The 20,853-nt window shown below is 36.9% G+C and overlaps 1 protein-coding gene across 1 annotated transcript; it reads left to right on the top strand.

Annotated features, from left to right (window-relative positions):
• The first annotated feature begins 7,634 nt into the window (after positions 1-7,634).
• On the top strand, positions 7,635-20,202 carry ece1 (endothelin converting enzyme 1). Its single transcript, XM_008409099.3, has 18 exons — positions 7,635-7,721; positions 9,197-9,335; positions 10,458-10,670; positions 11,522-11,646; positions 11,758-11,904; positions 12,277-12,342; positions 12,581-12,769; positions 12,890-13,032; positions 13,189-13,303; positions 15,109-15,219; positions 15,297-15,395; positions 15,544-15,621; positions 15,735-15,838; positions 16,135-16,245; positions 16,653-16,720; positions 16,835-17,025; positions 17,568-17,663; positions 19,323-20,202. Exons 1-18 carry the CDS (start codon positions 7,635-7,637, stop codon positions 19,497-19,499), a joined length of 2,259 nt encoding a protein of 752 aa, XP_008407321.2. The 3' UTR covers positions 19,500-20,202.
• The last annotated feature ends 651 nt before the right edge of the window (positions 20,203-20,853 follow it).

The following is a 20,853-nucleotide window of genomic DNA, read 5'->3' as shown; positions in this document are numbered from 1 at the left end:
CCTGGAAAACTAAACACAAAAAGGAACAAATATGCAAACAGCTACTTAAAACTCAGTCTTCAAAGATCCTGTGAGTCACTATCTTGAGAAAATATAGATTGCATCAGTTTGGTTAAGTTGCGCCCGGACGTCCCACATTGTGTCACTGCTAGTTCTGCTTTGCAATCTTTTTTCCTAATTTACTGCTCCAATATGTCAAACCTGAAGGTTAAAGCTATAAACCATTGTCCAGATGTACGACCTGAAAGAATGTATGCGCAGAAGATATTTGATCAGTATTTGTAGAGACTCCTGCTTGGGTAATTTACTAGTTTATCAACATTACACAACCTTGGTCCTGCTTTTCTCAAGGGATCTTGATTTACTCTTTGGTTATTCATTACCTAGGTGTGATTGGGAGTGTGTTGCAGCCTGCCACAACAACTGCTAGAACAAGTAATCTCCTGTTATCTGGCTGTGCCTGTGGAAGCTTCCCTGTGCCTTTCCTTTAATCCGCACCTTATGTTGATAAAAATCTTGCCAGCAGGGTATTTAATTATATTTAGGCAACAGCTTTTAATAGTATTAATGTGTGAAGTATGCAAATTCTAGGTTTTTACATTTGTTTAGCATAAATCTCTGACTGCTTAAAGTTGCATGATGGTGAAATGAGACATGACTGGCTGATATTTGATCCCTGTACATACGTCAGAGCACCTGAAATGTATACAGAATTGTGACTCAGAGTCTTCTGATGGCCAGGAATCTGAAGAATTTTAACGCTGCCACCTAGATATTATAAACCAGTTGAGAGAAAATGCAAGCTCTTTATTTTCTCAATGCGGCCATGCTAATGAGTCACTAAAAATAAAATCCAAAGTGTTATGATTCTGTTAAAGTCTTTCAGCTTAGACTAACAATCCCACTGTAAAGCAGTACAAAGCCGATTTCCTGGGAAAGTGGATTTTATTTTTCATTTAACGCTGTACTATCAGGATGGGGGCTTTTTTTTTTTCCAGAGGAAACATCTCGGCTCTGTGACAGTTTTGTCTTATCTGTGTCCTTCAGGCAGAAATGCAGGGAACACCGATGATAATGTTAAAGCTAAGGGGGTTTGCATTTATGAAGGTCAACTAGCACACCCTGTGAATGGAACAGGGTCAGATTTTGAATACGTGGGAGCACAGGGAACCAGACAATCTTTTATGCAAACTTACATGATACTTTTACTCCCAGATGGCAGGATGCGGAATTGGAGCAAACATAAGGGTCGACATGGTCATAATTTCCTGCAAAACTATTGATGCTCTTTGAACTTCTCCACATGTTGTTTCAACCTCAAAGTCAAATATATTTGATTGGGATTTTATTTGGTAGACCAACACAAAATAAGACATATATGTGAATTAGAAACATAAAGAACATGTTTTACTAATACAATCCCTAAGTCAGTATTTTGTTGAAACCTTTAACCATTTCCTCCTCATATAGTGCTTTGTAAGTATAGTTTTTCTTTGACCATTCTTCTCCTTCGATGGCCTGCCGCTTTTTGAGGAAGATCATGCCTTCGTCAGTTTGTTGCTATGCATTAATCTTTCAATCTTTGGATAATGGATGGAACAGCGCTCAGTGAAATGTGCGAATCTCTGAATATTTCCTTACATAATACTGCTTTGTACTGAGATTAAATGACATATATGTGGACTCCATTTACTACATACTAAATTTAGTTGCTCTGAATTTTATTTAGCGGTATCTGAAAAAATAGGCAAAATACAAGTGCACCCCACACTTTTGAGTCTTAAAAAGGAGAAAAGCATATTTCTTTCCTTTCACTTCACATATTTAAATATTTTGTTTTTCTTAAAAGCCTGAGTATTTTTTTTATATTGCAGGGCATATTACATATGATATATTACTGATACTTTTTCTAAGCTGTTGTTCTTCCTGAAGACAGTTTTAACCTTACGTTTTACATAGAACAGGAAGTGGGAGCTTTTCTAATGTAGCTGTGGTTTCTCAGTGTCTCACTGAGGTTATGACTGTGCTGGTCAGAGGTGATTGATCAACAGAAGTGTGTTCCTTTACTGTTGTCAAGTGCGCTGCCACATAATGTAAGGCCCGGTTTGCACTTGTTTTTGGTGTTTAGTGATTACTTATCATATGTATCCTGAAACTATATCAGGTTCTGGCATCCAGCAACTCAAGATGGCAAAATGAACTGCAGAGTTTGTAGTTCATGGCATGTACAGCCAGAAACCATCACAATCTTACTTGTTTTGTACTTTTTTTGTTCTTGTTTTATTCAAAAATTAGTTGTGAAAGGTTGTACACTGCAGCACATGCAGCACTCCGTCTCAAACACACAAAAGTTATTCTTGGAGGAATGCTGCATATAATAGTCTGGTTCGCAGGATCAGTGACGAATTACTGACGCATGTTTGAGGTTTACTGCCTCACTAAAGGGTTGTGGCCTTGTGTATTAGCAGCTTTTTCTATGGGAAGACATAGTGGGACACTTTGGGGGATTTGCTACAAACCTCCTAGAAGTGACTAACCACAGAATTTGTGTTTTGAGACCTAAGTGTCTTGGACCTACTTCTTAGTTCTTTTCCATGGGAATTACAAGGTAGGTGTTGAGAGGCATTTTACGATTCAACACCACAGCCACATTAGGAAGAGCGTAGGTTTTCATGATTTTAGGTTATTTAGAAATGCGTACAGCATTGGTTGCAGTTATTGGTGAAGATTTGTGAAAAATATATTTTATCTCATTAGCATAATCTCTCTCTGAAAATGTTTGAACAAAAACAATCTTTCAGATGAGCACATTTAATGTAAACAATTTCACATTAGAAAGTAGTTTGTCACTTTTCAGTAAAATGTTCTGAAATATTTGGTTGAAACAACATCAAAATTGTTTGTCAGATTTGGAAAAAAAAATACTTTCCTCAATGGTAATCACAATCCTAAGATTAAAGTTAAACATAAAACCTGGAGACTGAGCTGAAAAGATAAGTGTATAAGGGAAGACACAAAATTATAAAATATGCAAAGATGCATGACTGTATGTTCCAACTTTGTAACTGTACATGAGAAGAGTGAGGGATGTCCTATTAGCAAAAGGGGATTGCACCAACAGATTTTCCCCATTGAATAATTGTTCTCAATCAAAGGTTGGATTTTTCAGTATGAGGTTATGCTACTAAAATAAACAATGCACTTATCGTAAGCATCTTTCTGCGGGGTGCCAATGAATGTTCCCAGTGTTGTACATCTGTAGAAACTGAGGTAATGCTTCTTGTATCAACTGGTAATGACATGTTTCCTCAAAAGTGGCTGATATTGGTCACCACATAACACGAACAGGGAAATGGAAGTTGTGTTTTCTCTAAACTGATTCAGCCTACGGCTTTCAGTCTATGTGGCAACATGTTCCTGCGCTTCAGCAGACTTCAATTCCAGGAAAGTGTTCAAAAACAGTGAATGTGGGCTAAGGAATGTGTGTTTGTGACAACAGCAGGGTCTATGCCAGTTTTCTATGTTGATCGGCACACAGATCTAGCACAGAGCGGATGATTAAGTCACAGATGTTTTAGGGGAATGTCAGACTTTTTCAGCCAAAAAAAGAAAAATGGTTCTGACTGTTCAGCAAGCACTCTTTGTTTAGTTTCAGTGCACCTCTGTAAACCCTCAGTAAATTATAGGGTAAACATTGATGGAGCAAAGGAGGAATGCGAGACAAAAGAAAGAAATCAGATAATTGTGTTGCCATTACACCTTTCCATGCACGTGAGTGGTAACATAGAACCCTTGTATAATTGAAAAATGTCAGACAGTAATAGTAGTTCCCTTTTTTTCACCGTCCTCCCTCCATCCTTATCTCGCTCCATTTCGTAACACATTTCAGTCCTCTGCCCTTTCACAACTTCATTGTTTTACTTTGCTGATCAGCTCTGAGGCTTTTAAAAGACATAATAAACCCACCAGTACAGGGAGAGTTTGAATATGAAAGGAATTTTCTTATTATCCCTTAAGTATTTATAGGAGGCAAGCAGTAATCTCTTACTGTCTGTACAACTGGGGTTATTTAGGAACATCTTGTGTAACAGAAACAAGCTTTAACTGGATTCTGTGCTCCTTGTTTGACTTGAATTGTTTAAGATGTGGGAATACCATTCTTCTTCAATGGCATGTTTATATGCAGCAAGTTATAAGTAAGCTAAAACAAACATTCAAGAATAGATTACAGTTCAGTTGTGTTTATATATATATATAAAAAAAAGATTTAATCTGTTTCATTTAAAAATTCATGGTCTGTAGTTGGTTTGTTTTGTATTTAATGGATTAACATGGACAGATAAAAACCAGAGCCTGAGGGTTCATGTAGTGCTGCACATCTGATGTTGAGCAGGTTCACATTCAGACAAATTTCTCAGGCCCATCTATGTTCTGTTTTGCTTTGCCATCTGTCCTGGAATGAGTTGTTTTTCTGTGACGCTGCCTGGAGATTAGTCACCATTTTTACAACACTGTTAAACATACTGAAGTCTCTTCATTGTCTCACATAAGTTACAGACACATTTCAGTGAAATTAATTGCTGAAAATGTAATATCAGTAATTTCATTAAGGAACACTCAAAGCTAGACCCATGTTGCATAATGGTGTATATTTAATACTTTTAATAATGAGTTGCTTTTTTTCTGCTTTTGGTTTAAGGCTAGCCTGGTGAACATTAGCCCTTTGTTTCGTACAGATGGTCTGGACCCTCGGCTATTGAGAAATGACTTCTTGCTGGAGGCGTGAACTTTGCTGAAGTTCCCACTGCAAAAAGAGAAGTGCTGAGCTGGATGACATCTCTGCCAGTGATAAAATGTCTTAAGCATTCCTCTTGTTCCAACTTTAATTGCTTAATATTTGGATTTGTGGACAACATGAATGGCTTCACTCGCATCCTCTGCTGCCATTGAAAAACTACATTCAGACTACAATTCTGAAACAGCACAGAAAATCAAAGCATATGTTCACTATGTCTCGTTCTGTTCCCAACTTCCCTGATTGGCCAGTTTGAAATTCTACCAGAGAAATCCAGCTCAATGGGAGAAATTCCAGACTGAACACTGAGGGTACATGAGAATCAAGCAGAATTGCATAGGAAGGCAACGACAAGGCTAGCTTACATTTAACAAAAACTTGATTTCCAATGTTTCTTAGAACATTTTAATATTACCTAAGTTTAATAACAGAAATATTTTTTCACAGAAAATGTGGACCTACTAAAAAATATGTCTGTATTCTGTACTGTATTTCCTCTTAATGCTTAGGAACTCTTTTGCATTATTTAATGTATCAATTCAGCATGGCATGAAGCCAGAAAGCGTTTGGCTCTGTTGAGGTGTTATGAGGCCCCAGTTGCTTTAACAGCAACCTTCTGCTCTTTGGGATCAGTGGGCCTGATATCCTTTAACTTTCTCTTCAGAATACTATAATTTATTTATTTAAGGTTCATTTCCTGCACAATAATTCACAGCGAAGCCATGAACATTAAGCAAGTCTTGATATTTTTGCTGCATGGTGACAAGGCCTGCTGGAAAATGAAATCAACATGTCCAAAATGTTTGTCAGCAGATTAGAGCATGAAGTCCACTGAAATAATTTGGCCAGCTGCATGGACTTTGGACCAACAGTAGCAGATGAAATGGCTTCGAAGGTTTCAACTAACTGTCTGAAAGTCACACTAGACTTCAACTAACTTGGTTTCTGTGCCTCTCCACTGTTTCTTCAGACTCTGAAATGTTGATTTCCAAATTAAATTCATTGTTAACTTTCAGCTGAAAAGAGAACTTTGGACCACTGAGAAACAGTTCTGTCGCTGTCAGGTGACTTGTGACATTAATTCTGGTTCACGAGTGGTTTAACACAGGAACCGCAACAGTCATAGCTCATGTCTTAGATATGTCTGTGTGTGGTGGCTTCTTAATCAGCTGTATTCTTCATTAAGTTAATCAAAAACACCTAAGTGTGGTTATTCTTTCTGCCTGTGTACCTCTTTTCTACCAAGCTTTTTTCTCTTCCCTTATCTCCAGCATTCTGAGAGCAGGCAGCTTTTTTAAGTAGTAACATTTGGGAGAAGGCCTTTGTAGCCTTCTCCCATTTTGAAGAAGTTTTAATGACTACATGTTGGACAACTGTCTAGTTGTGTTTGCTGTGAAATTACATTACGGTGTTGAAAATCGTTTTTAGTGGTCTCTGTCTTATACACATTTTTCCAGAAACTGAATTTTGGCTGTAAATCCTAATCAACTCAGTGGGTGTAACCAACTCCTGAATCCTATTTGTAAATGACACAATACAGAAAGAGGTTAGTGGCATGATGCCTCTTTTTAATCAACGTGGAAGGCCCGTTTAAACATGAAATGCAAGTTAATCCAAAGAGTCAACCTCAACATATAGTTAAACACTTTCAGACACTTTGACTAAATATTGCTGTAAAAACTTTTGTTCGTTTTTGCTCCACCATTATCAAAGTTCCTCTTAAGGAACACTAATAATTTACTTACAAGTACAAACTTGTCAGCCTAATCAGATAAACCTATAATTCTGGTAATTGCGCAAGTAGTAGTTCATATGTCGGAAGTTCATGAAGAGTGTTTCTGAGTCTGTTTGCACCTAGAGACAAAGTAAACAGGAACAAAAATAAAAACATTTTTTACACCAAGCTAAGCTTGAACAAGCTACAAGAAGGACTTACTCTGCAGTGTGATAATTGAATTAATTGCACCTCTTACATCTGGAAGAGACTTGAGATTTTATGGGGTGAAAGAGGATGATAGTCAGGCAGTCAATAGGCCTGATTGATTTACATTCAAACAAGTTTCAAAAAGTATTCTCTCCACTAATTGTTTAATCACGTGTAAACTATTAGAACCTTTTGGTTAGTATTTGGTATTTTAAGGAGCATGCTGTTGCGTATCAGGTAACACAACAGACAGCAGCAGCATGCAGTTGGAGGAGGATCTTTTGTTTCGATGCACCACCCCTGAGTGTATTTCGTCCTATGGAAACAGCACTGGGTGTGCTGTAGCGGTGAGATTCCCTCCCTAAATCTAAGTGAAACCACATTGAGGAATGTGCTCACACAAAGACACACATCGTCACACAATCACTTGCGCGCACTCTGTCTCAGTCATGTAAATCGCTCAAGTCAGACCTCCTTCCTGTTTTTCACTAGTTCCGTGTTTGCATAGAATGGGCTGAGGAGGAAGTCCAAGAAGAGAGAAAGAGAGGGAGAAAGAGAAGGAGCTTTTAGTAGGACTTTCAGGAAGATTTTAGGTGTTACGTCTGTCTTTGTGCCTAAAGCCATGGGGGCTGCGAGAGGTGTCGATAGGGAAAGTGCTTACAAAGAAGCGGACTGACAATTTTTCATTTTCTTAAAAGAGGGTTTGCCTTTTAGATTAAATAGTTTCATCCTGAAAAACAGAGTTTTTCCTGAAGGATTTTAAAGGACCAGCCTGGTCTGAAACCTCAAGAACTGAGGAACAATAGACATCAGAAATGAAAAACCCTCTCCCTCACATCTCTCACCTGGGAAAGATAGGGGCTTGAATGGAACATGGAAGCACTGAGAGAATCATTTCTTCATTTGACTTTTCAGATGTCAACCTATAAGAGAGCAACGTTAGATGAGGAGGAACTGGTGGACTCTACCAGTGACGATGTCTACGCATCATCACCCATGCAGGTAAAAGCCCAAAACTGCTTTCGATCAAAATCAGTAATTATTTTCGCTGCTGCATTGTCAGTCCCTTTTAACTCTTCGTACTCCAGAAAACAGTATATTTTCAAGTAAATACTTTAACAAAATGCTTACAAAATGAACATAATTGACTACACTACTTTGCATGAATCAAATTAAACACTATTATTACTACATATGCATCAAAAGCACATCTCTAACTTGTATCTGAATTTTTCCTACAAAGTGTGTCAAGAAACATACTTGTTGATGTGTTTACTGACTTGTAAACAGAAGTTGTGAATAAATAATAAATTATTAAAAAGTTTAACCAGAGTTCCGACTTCATTCTGACAGAGAATCTGTGGAGGAAGCGAAAGATGAGGGTGATGACAAGGATGTGTTCCAGCTGTATAGACTTGTAGCTCATCACCAAAGATAAATTGTCTGAGTGCCAGTGGAAACATGCAAAAACTAAGTCAGCCATTTTAGGAAAGGTTTGATTCATGTAATTCCAATAAAGATTTTCTCAAATAATTATTGAGAAGGTCATACGTATTTTTTTTATCATGTCATTTTATAAATAAAATGAGAGTAAAAATGTTTTTTGTGTATCTGAAATTGATTCTTCTTCGTATTATTTTAAAAGTCAGTCATATTTCCTATTGGAAACGGACTTACTGGTTGCCATAAAATGCACATAATTATTTTTGCTTGATTCATTTATTTTTATTGTACATTATGGTCTAGTAAATAGTTCCTAAATTTACAGTTTTGTAGAAGATCATTTGTTATTTCTCTAGTCTCTTGATTGTTTTAGAGTCAACCAGAAATTTATCTGTGGAGCTTAATTATTGTTTTTGATTCAAATCCAATTCTTTCTTGTTGTTTTAGATTAATTATCTTAAATTTTTACTGACTGTGAAAAGCTGCAGATTGAACATGCTTCCACAGTGAGACTTTCCTAATTAGACTCAACCGAAATTGTATTTATGTAGCACATTTAATACATCACAAAATGCTTCACAAACAAGATAAACATTTAACATGATTAAGAGAATATATGATTCGACATGTAAAAAACAAGTTGAATGATACAGACAATGAAATTGAAATAAATACAATAATATTTTTCAAAAAATATGTCTGTCTATGTCTGTCTGCACATGTTTAATATCTGTGCCCATCTTCGATGTCAATAGAAACAATTAAAGGGATGTGTAACCTTTTCTTTTACCAACTGTTGAGAATGCTTCATAGAGAAAGCATTGTGCTCTGAAATCAAACCAATCATCCAATGTCTCAGAAATCTTTAGCAGTTTTGTTCTATGATAGGTTAATTCATCAAGGTAAAAATAACCACTAGTATGTACTTTAAAGCTTTAAGTCTTTGGGATTCCACCCTGCAAATACCTTTCTGCCAGGTTTCTATGACTTGAATAGTTCAGTTACATACTTTATGTGTGTGTTTCTATGCACAGGTGAATTTTTTGCCAGGCCGGAACAGCATGTGTTGGGTGGACAAGACACAAAAAGAGAAGAGGTTGCTGTTTTTAGTGTGTCTCCTGTCAGTCGCCCTGTTCATATCATTCATCTCTGCTGGAGTCTTTTATAATCAAGGTGAGCTTCAGACTTTTTGTACCCTGAAAGGCATCAACTGCACACACACATCCAGATTCATTGGAATGTTTTGTTTTTGCTCAATTAATGCAAATTAATCTTCTTAAAATACTGCATATACAGTCATGGGTAAATAGTTTTTCAAATTTTTGTTATTTAACAGCCCAAGAACAGAATCTGATTAGTTTAGCAAAAATACCAGAAAGAATAAGAATCATAATAAAAAAAATAATAATAATCATATTTGAACCAAAAATAACTTAGAACTTTGCTTGCAGGTGCACATGTTCAGGCAAAAGTATTTTTATTTTTGGCTTCATACACATCATGTGCATAATTTGCACAGTACTTTCTCATTCATTTTTCCTTTTGCTGGGGCCACACCTTAGCACTGAGCTGCTTGAAAACAACCCGAAATCTCTCCCTGGAGCCTGTTTATAATGGAAAAGATCTTTTCGACTGGCTGCTTCTCATCAGTTTGTTTCCTCAATTTTACCGTGGGAAACAGAATGCCACTTCCTCCTATTCAGGATTGCATGTTGGATCACACTTTGAAATAATAAAAGAAACAAGGATGAAATGTCTTCTGGGAAAGCCTAACTTCATCACTGCTCATAATTTTGCATCAGTCTCTGTCTCGTTCCTTATATGGCTGGTTGATGGTTAAGGTTTCAGTCTAGGCGAACTGTTATAAACGGAGCTGTTTATGTACTGAGTAATAACGTATACTTTCTCTACTCTAAGCAGTTTTTGGGGGTACACAAAAGCAATTAAGACACTTTAACACTGATCTTCAAGTCGCTTCCTTTTTTAAATGAATCGATTGATAATTTTCTTTCTCTTCAATTAGACAATAAAGAGTTAGTGATAGTCTAGATAATGCATTTCCCTTGTCAGTTCTCAGCTGACTGTTTATAAAAGACTTTTCTTGGGACAAGTATTCCCTCCAGGTTGTATTCTTTGGCTTAAAAAATGATAGCTTCCAGATGCTCTAAAAACCCTCATGCATATTTGTCTTACCATGAAATATTTTCAAATTCTCTACTGTTTCCCACAAGCAGAAAGTGAAATAACTTGAATGTTAATCTTATTTTTTCTTTTGCAAATATCTTTCTGTTGCAGCTCATCCAGGCCTGTGTCTTTCAGAGCCATGCATTACTGTCACCAGCTCTGTCATGGGAGCCCTGGACAGATCTGTGGACCCCTGCCATGACTTCTACAACTTTGCTTGTGGGGGCTGGGTGAAGAACAACCCTCTTCCAGAGGGGAAGTCCCGGTGGGGTCCTTTTAGCAACTTGTGGGAGCACAACATGCTTGTGATGAAACGTTTGTTAGGTAAGCGTCTTCGTTTAAAAAGCCCACGTCCACTTTCTGTTGGACCAAAACTTTGGAGCAAGATTTTGGAAGCAAACATGGTGGCTTACAACATTCCTGTTTTAATGTTTGTCATTGGTTTCTTGTCCATTTTAGAATTCATTGTAAACTACTGACTGTAAGGGTCCTTCACGGTCAAACTTATTTTTATATTACTGAATTGTTAAAGCGACACACCACAACATGAGCCCTCAAACCAAAATCTACTTGTATTCCCAAGGATCCTGTATGAAACTCCAGGGGACTGCTCTTTTCAGACTGTTGGATTGAGATTCCTTTGTTTTGCATAATCATAATTTAAAATCAGCTAAAGACATTCTGCAAATACTCGGCTGCCTTTGGCTTTTTTGATTTAGGAATCGAAAACAAGTCCTGACCAGTCAACCTTACAGACATGATGGTCAGAATCTGCGAGAGCAAACTATCAGGAGCACGAATTCAATTGGAATAAATTATCCAACAACCAAGCTTTAGCATTTTTCAAACATTCTGTAGCATCAAAACTTCCTCAACTCACTGAGGTTTAAAGGTTACAAATAGTTTAATGTCATCAGCATAGAACTGATAGGTCATATGAGTAAGCCATTGTAAAAGATGAAGTAACACTAAAAAGCATTGATAAAATAAAAATGAGAGTAGAGTTGTGTGGAACTCCATGCTAAAGAGCAACCAAAGATGTTTTAAAGCTCAGTTTTTCAACAGAAATTATTCCAAATGATAATTAAACTATCTTTACCCAAAGTAAGATAAAGCCATTTTCTTTTTTTTTCTTTTTTTACTGGCTTCATTTATCTTGTTGTATACTTGGGCAGAAAACACAACCATGAAAGGATTGAGTAAGGCTGAGGAAAAAACCCAGCGATACTTTCAGGCCTGCATGAATGAGTCAAAGATCGAAGAATTAGGAGCAAAGCCTCTGCAGGAGCTAATCAGCAAGGTATGCTTTTACGAGTACTTACACATCAAACAAATGTACAGTTCCTGTTGTTGATTATTGCTTCCAGCTCTTTGCGTCACAGTGTATCTGCTTAATGCCTGTCGGTTTCAGATAGGAGGGTGGGCTTTGACTGAACCCTGGGACAAGGACAACTTCCAAGAAGTTCTCCGAACCGTCTCTGCCAGCTTGAGGACCTCGCCTTTCTTCACTGTGTTTGTTAGCACAGACTCCAAAAACTCTAACAGCAATGTCATCCAGGTATACATTCTATACTTAATGCATTTATTTATCGAAGCTATATGTTGACATGTGAGGAATGCCTTTTTTAGCAACATTTTCAATGATATCCCATCTGTTCTACAGCCAAACAAAAGCAGCTTTTGCTTGCTTCCCTAAAGCGTACGATTTTATGTATGACATTCTCGTGATATTCCTCACGCTGTTACTTGGACATGTGTGTATCTGTTTATCCTGAAAGATGAGATTAACCAGTTCTGAAGAGACAATCTGTTGCAAGCCGTTGCTCTTAAACAGTCATGCTTATAGCTGAGGAATGAAAACAATATGTTCTCTCTGAGTGTTGAAATAGAAGAAGAGCAGAGATTCATGGGATGTGTCTCTTAACTGTAGGTGGATCAGTCTAGCCTGGGACTGCCTTCAAGGGATTACTACCTCAACAAAACAGCCAATGAAAAGGTAATATAGGGTAATTATGCACAGTAGATTGCAGGTGTTTACAGTTTTAATCTCAAGCATGCAAATTTGATGTTATAATAAATATAAAAATTTTCTTAAAGTGCGTCATAAAGTGTGTCCTAATAATAGCATGCATGTGAATACCTAACATGGCTCCTCTAGTCGATTTGAATGACACACACACATTGTTCCCCTCTGCTGCTGCTTTTTTATTGTGCTTCTCATGTGGGTTTTGCAGTATCTCACAGCATACCTCAACTTCCTGGTGGAGTTAGGAGTTCTCCTGGGCGGCTCGGAAGAGACGTCAAAGACGCTCATGAAAGAAATTGTGGACTTTGAAACCACCCTGGCTAACATCACAGTGCCTCTGGAGGAGAGACGGGATGAGGAGCTCATTTACCATAAAGTACAGGCGAAGGACCTGAAAGTGAGTGATGGCATTGGCTAAGACAAGCATGAAACGCAAGTCTTTTTCAAGTGAGTCTGCAGGGAAATGGCAGGCATTGTGTTCAGAGCTCTCTAGACCTTCATCCATGTCCTGTTGCAGGATCTGGCTCCTGTGATTGACTGGATGCCTTATCTGACAGAAGTGTTCACACCTGTGACACTTAATGAGTCAGAGCCTGTTGTTGTTTATGCCAAAGAATACCTCCAGAAAGTTTCTGAGCTCATATCAAAGACAAATAAAAGGTAAAATTATAGGTCACTTTATTGCTTTAATGCACTAGTAACTCTGACTGCATGCTTTGCTCTTTAAATCATATATGCAAAGGCAAAAGACTCCCACAAGGGGCATAGTGTTTAAGGGAGAGCAATAGCAATGATGTGACATTTTCTTTTTTGCAGCCTACTCAATAACTACATGATAATGAAGGTGGTGAGAAAGATGGTTTCCGTCTTAGACCAAAGATTCCAGGATGCAGAGCAGCGCTTCCTTGAAGTCATGTATGGGACTAAAAAGGTAAAAAAACAGACATTTTGGCCTTTGAGATATTTTTTTAACTCAAACTCAGTGGTGAACTTGTTTATGTAAAATAAAATAGTGATATTATACACATTTGATCTGGCAGCTGATTTTTATCTTTATAAATTTGGAGCCATATTGTCACATGTTTATCGGAAAAAGAGAGGCTGTGAAGAGTTGTTAAGATACCCAATTGGCTGTTGGTTATTTTCCCTTTATAGTTCAGCGCACAGTGGTGGTGAAGTTGGTCCACAAGGACATCTTTTCTTGGAACTGTCCTCTTGACCTTATGTACTTCCTTATTCATTTTTCCGTGTTTCATTTTGACTGAGCACAGATAATTGGGTGCAGTTGCCAAGAGAGAAGCAGAATTTACCCAATATTAAAACCAAACACTGATAGATGGTCAGTGTCACATCACTGACTGTAATTTCTGAAACTCGTTTTCTTTGGTTTTTCTTAAAATCTCCTGGGGTTTTTTTCGTTTTTTTTTTTTGCTTTAAACAAATTGATTAGTGATGCTCTGAATATCCCAGGATCTGTACCATAATTAAAGACCAAGTGCAAGATTATGTGTAAAACTGCTTTTAAATATGTTTTTTTTTATTTGTCAAAAATTGTGATAAATTTTTGACAAATAAAAATTTGTCAAAATTATAGGCATGCAGTCTTTGATTTAAATCAAAGCATGCATTCTTTGATTTAAGACGGCATGCTTAAATCAAGCATGTAAAATTGGATTGTAAAATATCCAATTTTGCTATTCAGTTTGTCACTTAACATCATGATACAATGAAGTTTGTGGTTGCAATGTGACAAAAGGCGAACATTTACAAAATGTATAATTTTATCTGGCAAGTACCATGTATAAATTTAAAGCAGAATATTCACTATTAATCTAACTAGACTATTCAAACATACGTCCATGCATCGAGTAACCCTTCAGTGAAATCTTGTCTGTAACGGTTTGACTGTCAAAAGCTCCAGTGACCCCAGCCCTTATCTTAGCCAGATCCTTTTCCTCCTGCTGTGCTTCTTGCAGAGTTCAAGCTGTAAAAACAAACCAACTCTATCTCTCTGTGTGTGTCTTTGTGTTTTTGCTTTGTGTGAGAGGGCAGCTGTGTCTCTTTTTCCATCCTGATCTGTGGGCTTAAGTAGATTTTTACTGCTTTGCTTGCTCAGAGTTCTCCTCACTTCCTCACTGTGACCTTGTTCATTTTTTCCTACTTGAACATGCAGTATCCTTGTCCTTCCTTTAGCCCAATCATGTCTTTATCAAACAGGGACTGTATATCACCTGGTTACAAGCTATCTGGTAAAAAAAAAAATCAGTTGTAGAATCCTTTTTTAAATACTCTTACATGTTTAAATTTTAATTGGCTAAACAAAAAGGCTTTTTCTAGATTGCTGAAGTTTCTGTTATGTTTTTTTTCCATTTAGATTTTTTTGTCAGATATAGATGTCAGATATAGATACCTAAGTGTTGCAATTTTACTGGAGATAGCCCACCTTCTTGAAACACTGCACTTTGCTGCAGTTTCACCATTACTCTTCTTGTACAAACATGTAACCTACACCTGAATCCAAATCCACCAAGTGACATTAATCATATTGTTCTCTCACACATTCTACAAAATTTAAAAAAATATTACTTATAAGGTTTCAAACCGGATTTACAAGCACAAAGTACACTTCAGGAAGTGATCATAAATGAACATTTTCATTTTGTGTGAATATATGAAACATGTGAAGTGATGTAGAACAGTTTCAGTCCTTGACATGTTTTGTTGTTGTTTTTGTAGAGCTGTACTCCACGTTGGAAGCTGTGTGTCAGCGACACAGACAGTGCCTTGGGCTTCGCTCTCGGTGCCCTCTTCGTCAAGGACACTTTTGCAGAGGACAGCAAAGCCATTGTAAGCGTCTCATGCAGAATGTGACATGATGGGGCTCTATATTTATTTTACTTATCTCTGTTCTGTCTGCCTTTCAGGCTGAAGAAATGGTTGCCGAAATTAAAGGGGCATTTGAGGATAGCTTGAAAGATGTAAGCTGGATGGATTCAGATACAAAAAAAGCTGCAAAGGAAAAGGTAAAAGGAGGAGACTGATTATTTTGGTCAATGAACCCTATCACTATAGCGGACTGTTGTTGCAAAACAGTTAAGTGGCAGTGAAATACAACGCTGCCACCTGGTGTAAATATGTGATTTTTACAGTTTTTTCTATTCTCTTTTATAGGCAGATGCTATTTACAACATGGTTGGATATCCGGAATTTATTATGAACGCTACAAAGCTGGACAAAGTGTTCAATGATGTAGGTTCTCTTCTCTAACAGGACATACTATTTCTATGTACCACCTAATCCCATTTGACTGATTTTAAAAGAGTGAAATCCTTTTTCTGTTCCCTGTCGTTGCTCTTTTTTAGTTTATGGTGGTGTCAGATCTTTACTTCCAGAATGTCATGCAGTACTACAACTTCTCAGCCAGAGTGACTGCAGACCAGCTGAGGAAAGCACCCAACAGAAACCAGTGAGTTGTTCAATGTCGCCCATCTTCATTTAGAGGAGGGGCATGCTTTGATGGGAACATATTCCCATTGTACTGACTCAGCAAAATAGTGCTGCCATCCACAAATGTTCCCAGGCAACCAGCTTCTCTCCACTGAACCGATCTTTGCATTTAATTAGGCTGTGTTGGGCGAGAGGTAGTTTGCTGTTCTCATGCCCTCTGAACTGATCTGTAGTCCACCTGGCATGGAGGTTGAGCAAATCATTATTTTCAATTTGTTGTGACCTTCTTTCAGCTTTACGGCTTTTGTTTTGCAGGTGGAGCATGACCCCTCCAACTGTAAATGCTTATTATAACCCGACAAAGAATGAGATGGTTCTACCAGCTGGGATCCTTCAGGCTCCGTTCTATAGTCGATCGTGGCCCAAGTATGTCACTCTCTTTACGTCAAGTCCATCACGTTGTCCGTACTTTAGTTGACCCACTTGTGAATAATGGAGAAGTCTTTAATTTTGGTCCTTTTCAACTGTCAGAGATGGAATCTAAATCAAAAATCCAGAAAACTACACCGTATGATTTTTAAGCAATTAATCTCCATCTTTTTCCACAATTATTAGAACAACTGATGATTATAATAGCTGTATAATTGGAATCTTGTAACCTCTAATTTGAGTATTTATTCATTTCATAACAGTCCAACTTTTTAAAAATAATGTAGACTCACCTTTGCTTCTTATTTTACAAGCATGATGTCTTTCCCAAAATAAAACAACTCTTTCTACTCATAAAACAGCATTGTGTTTTTTAAGCTCTGGGTGCAATTTTTTTTTTACAGAGCTCTCAACTTTGGTGGAATTGGAGTTGTCATGGGTCATGAACTGACTCATGCGTTTGATGACCAAGGTTTGTAAATAAAAGGAAAATAACCATAAAGATCTTGTATTGTTTTATCAAAGTAATAATTGTAAAACAGGCATTGTCTTAAAATTCTGACATACTTCATGATTTATTTAAAAGGGAGGGAATATGACAAAGATGGAAATTTGCGCCCCTGGTGGAAGAATTCGTCTGTGGAGGCCTTTAAGAGGCAGACCCAGTGCATGGTGGAGCAATACGGCAATTATAGCATCAACAAAGAGCCTCTGAATGGAAAACACACATTGGGAGAGAACATTGCTGACAACGGGGGATTAAAAGCTGCTTATAAGGTGGGATTTGATTTTAAAGATATTTTGTTGATATTTTTCAAAGAAATTAAAAGAAACTGTTACCATGTGTGTTGATAAATGTGTTTCATTATTATAGTTACTTACAGTTCTCGGGTTACTTACTCACATGTGAACTGTAGAAATTTTGCGAGATTTTACGATGTATAAGGTCAGACAGCGATCATCCCTGCCGTGTTACTGTCGTGTCAAGGTTTGTTGATAGTCATCTTGATTTTTCTGTATTGGAAAAAGTACACTGTTCCGTGTACAGTGAGGTCTGGAAAGGCAACAGGTGGTTATGAATGGCCTTGTCAGCTTCTGGTTACTTCCTCACATGAACACATTCTTTCCGTGTAATCAAAGGTCATATGCTATGAAGCAGATGAGAAGGTAACAGGGAACTGAAGCAACGACTGAGCAGGAAGCAAAAACATTTCCGCTGCAACATCGGTCTAACTTAAAGCTAGTGTAAACATTGCACTTTTCTATGAGGAGAGAAAACTGATTCCATATGTGTAACATGATAATTTGTTGCTTTGAAGGCCTATGTGAACTGGATCAAAAAGAATGGTGAGGAAGCAACGCTGCCGGCTCTGGGAATGACGAATCATCAGCTGTTTTTTGTTGGATTTGCACAGGTTTGTATATTCCACTAGATATTCTTCCCTCTGTTGATTGTACTGGCATTATGTTTTAAGGTTCAGCTTCATTCTACTTTTAAAAGCCAAAATAATTTGCATAAAGTGATAGGTTTATGCAAATAGACTGTATGCTGTCAATCCTAATGTACATGTAAAATATCCACATCAGACTTTAGTGTTTGTTTCAAGTTGAAAATATGTAACTATTGTGTTGTGCAAAAGTATTAGATACCTGACAGATTTCTTCTTTTAGGTTTTTTTTGTTTTGTTTTCATCACACTTTAATGTTTTAGATCATCAAAAAATATTAGAGAGAGAAAAATACAGTAATATTTACTCCTCTGAAATCATGACTTACCTGTGTCCAGCCACATTTTTGGAAAACTAAGTTCAGTTTCTGTTGTCACACCCAGGTCTGATTTTTGACTGAGTTGTTGAATCAAGGATTCACTTACCTGACTGAAAAATCTCACCAACACACCCTGTCCCAGTTTAAAGAAATTAAAGAGTAAAAAAAAGAGTAAAAGAGTAAATTCAGAACGAGTCCAAAACTGACAAAGCTAGAGTGCCAGTCTGGAGTGCCAGACTTTTCAGTCGGGAAAGTTTGGCACTCCAGAAACTACAGTGAGAAACATTATCCACAGTGGTGAGCCTTCCCAGGAGTGGCTGCTTGCTAAAATTACTTCAAGTACACATCAGCAACTCATTCAGAAGGTCACAAAAGAACAAAACAACACTTAAAGCTCTGCATTATTTTAATCCCTTAATGCCATAAAATTTACACATTTCAGAAAACATACTAGCAGTCACACATTTTGTTGGTTGTGTGATGTCCTGTGGTTGCTTCCTAAGGATCCAGACAACTTGGGGTAATTGATCAAACTATAAATTTTCCTCTCTTGCTGAAAAACTCGAATGAGAATGTCTGGCCATCAAGTCCTCCAACAACCACAAAAAAAACCTAAGTTAAAGTCTGGAGTTGGCCACTCCAAAAAGGTCTACAAGACCCCAAAACAATAAAGCTTAAATGAGTGGGCCAAAATTTCTTCTGCGATGTCAGTTTTGCAAACACTTATTGGCAATTATTGTTGCCGAAAGTGACACTGGAGGTTGTTAGGTTTAGATGGAAATTACTTTTTCACATAGAGCTAAGTTGGTTTAGAAATAAATTTTGTCAAGCAGACTCCACCACACACCTTTTTAAGAGGATGATTCAGATTTAAGGATATGTGTGGTGGAGTTTAACACTTTTAAGCTAACTTTAACCTCGACCTTCATTGGCTAATTTTAAGTTGTTACGCTACCAACTAGTATTTTTTAGCCCATTGATGTGTAAACACAAACACTCAGACATAAACATTTTGTATAAAAAGGTTATTTCACTGGTTGGAGCTTGTAGATTCACATCGCTGGCAAAGAACTAAAGGAACACATGTAAGAGATTTGTAGTTAAGACACTATAAAATAAACATACAAGTATCTTGGTAATAACATTTAAATCACTTACCCCAAAAATGTCTCAAATAAGGTGTTTATCTTAGAGATATTAAAAAATCCATTAAAGAGATAGGAAACAGCTGTGATTCTAGAGGCTGGCCATAAATTGGATAGATGGAAAAAAAACAACAAATTATTTCTTTCTTTTTTGGCTATTAGGTATGGTGTGCTGTTAGGACACCCGAGAGTTCACATGAGGGTGTAATCACCGATCCTCACAGCCCATCAAGATTTCGAGTCATCGGTACCATCTCCAACTCACGGGAATTCTCAAAGCACTTTGGCTGCAAAGCAGATGCTCCAATGAACCCGAAACATAAGTGTGAGCTTTGGTGACACCTCGCTGCCTATCACTGTCTTTCAACAAATGGTGAAGTGGACACAGAAACTACCACAATACCGACAATACTGAAGTCTCATTGGATGAAAATACAAGAACCACTAAAACCATTAATGCCGTCCCACTTAATGCTTGTCAGGACCCTTATCTGGACATGTGCCTGCTTCATGTGGAAGACAGTAATGTTTGCTGCTTCACCACAAGAACTATTGGTGTAGAAAATAGCTTTCCTCAGCTTAAATGTAGCTATAAATCTGTTTTCTACACTAGAATCCCATTACATAGTTAAACACAGCGGGGGATTGTTCAGATTATGCATACTGCATGTTCTACAAGTGACAAAGAAACAAAGTGATGTTTCTTTTCGTGTGTATACTATCTTAAACTATGCTTGGATCTGCTCTGGTTTATTTATAGTTATATATATATATATATATATATATATATATATATATATATTTTTTTTTTTTTTTAAGCAACAACATGCAAGATTTATAACAATATAATTTACTTAAAAGTTGTATGATTGTTTTTATTCTACTGCTTTGTCATTGAGCCGTTGCAATATTTCCAAAAACGTTATAAAACTGTTATTTAGAACATGAGCAATTTTTAAGCTATGATGTAACATACATTGTCTTATTTGTAAAAGTTTGTCACAAATTATTTTGTATAGTAAAATCAATCTTGAAAAAAATATTTGTGTCTCTGATTTCACATGTCATTTACCTACAGCTTCTCCTTAGCAAATGAGAATATCATTGAAAAGAAGAAAAATACTTCAGTATTTCAATTCAAACGGCAACATTCATTCATAACATTGATTAATTACAAGAAATAATAGATTTCAAGTGTTTATATTTGTTCATTCTGATGGTGACTTACATTTAATGAAATCCTAAAATTCACTTTCTCAGAAAATAAAGATATTTATAATACTGATAATTTGATTTTAATAGGCTTTTCAGTAGGAATACTGTGGTATAACCAACATAACATATTTGGTAGTTTTCCACAGATAGGCCAATGACATCCTCCACAAGTTGGGTAAAACATCATTCCTAATGGATATCCCAAAATATCTCAGGCTTTATTATCTGTATCTATGAATTTTTGTCAAAACGAAGATGAGAGAAAGACTGCTGTTAATGCAACCTGGGCTACTTAGCAGACTTGGCAAACTGTTATGCCGCAGTAATTGATGGAGTAATTCACAAAAAGAATTACTCCATCAATTCTTTTTGTGAAAAAAGAATTGATGGAGGTCAACACAAGGTCAATACGTTTTTAATACGTTATAAAAATTGTCCTTTTAACTTTATGCAATCTAATTATTTGAGTAACTGAACT

This window comes from Poecilia reticulata, chromosome 5 (assembly GCF_904066995.2).
Source record: "Poecilia reticulata chromosome 5, P_reticulata-male-v2, whole genome shotgun sequence".
Lineage (NCBI taxonomy): Eukaryota > Metazoa > Chordata > Actinopteri > Cyprinodontiformes > Poeciliidae > Poecilia > Poecilia reticulata.
This window is presented reverse-complemented; position numbering and strand designations above follow the sequence as displayed.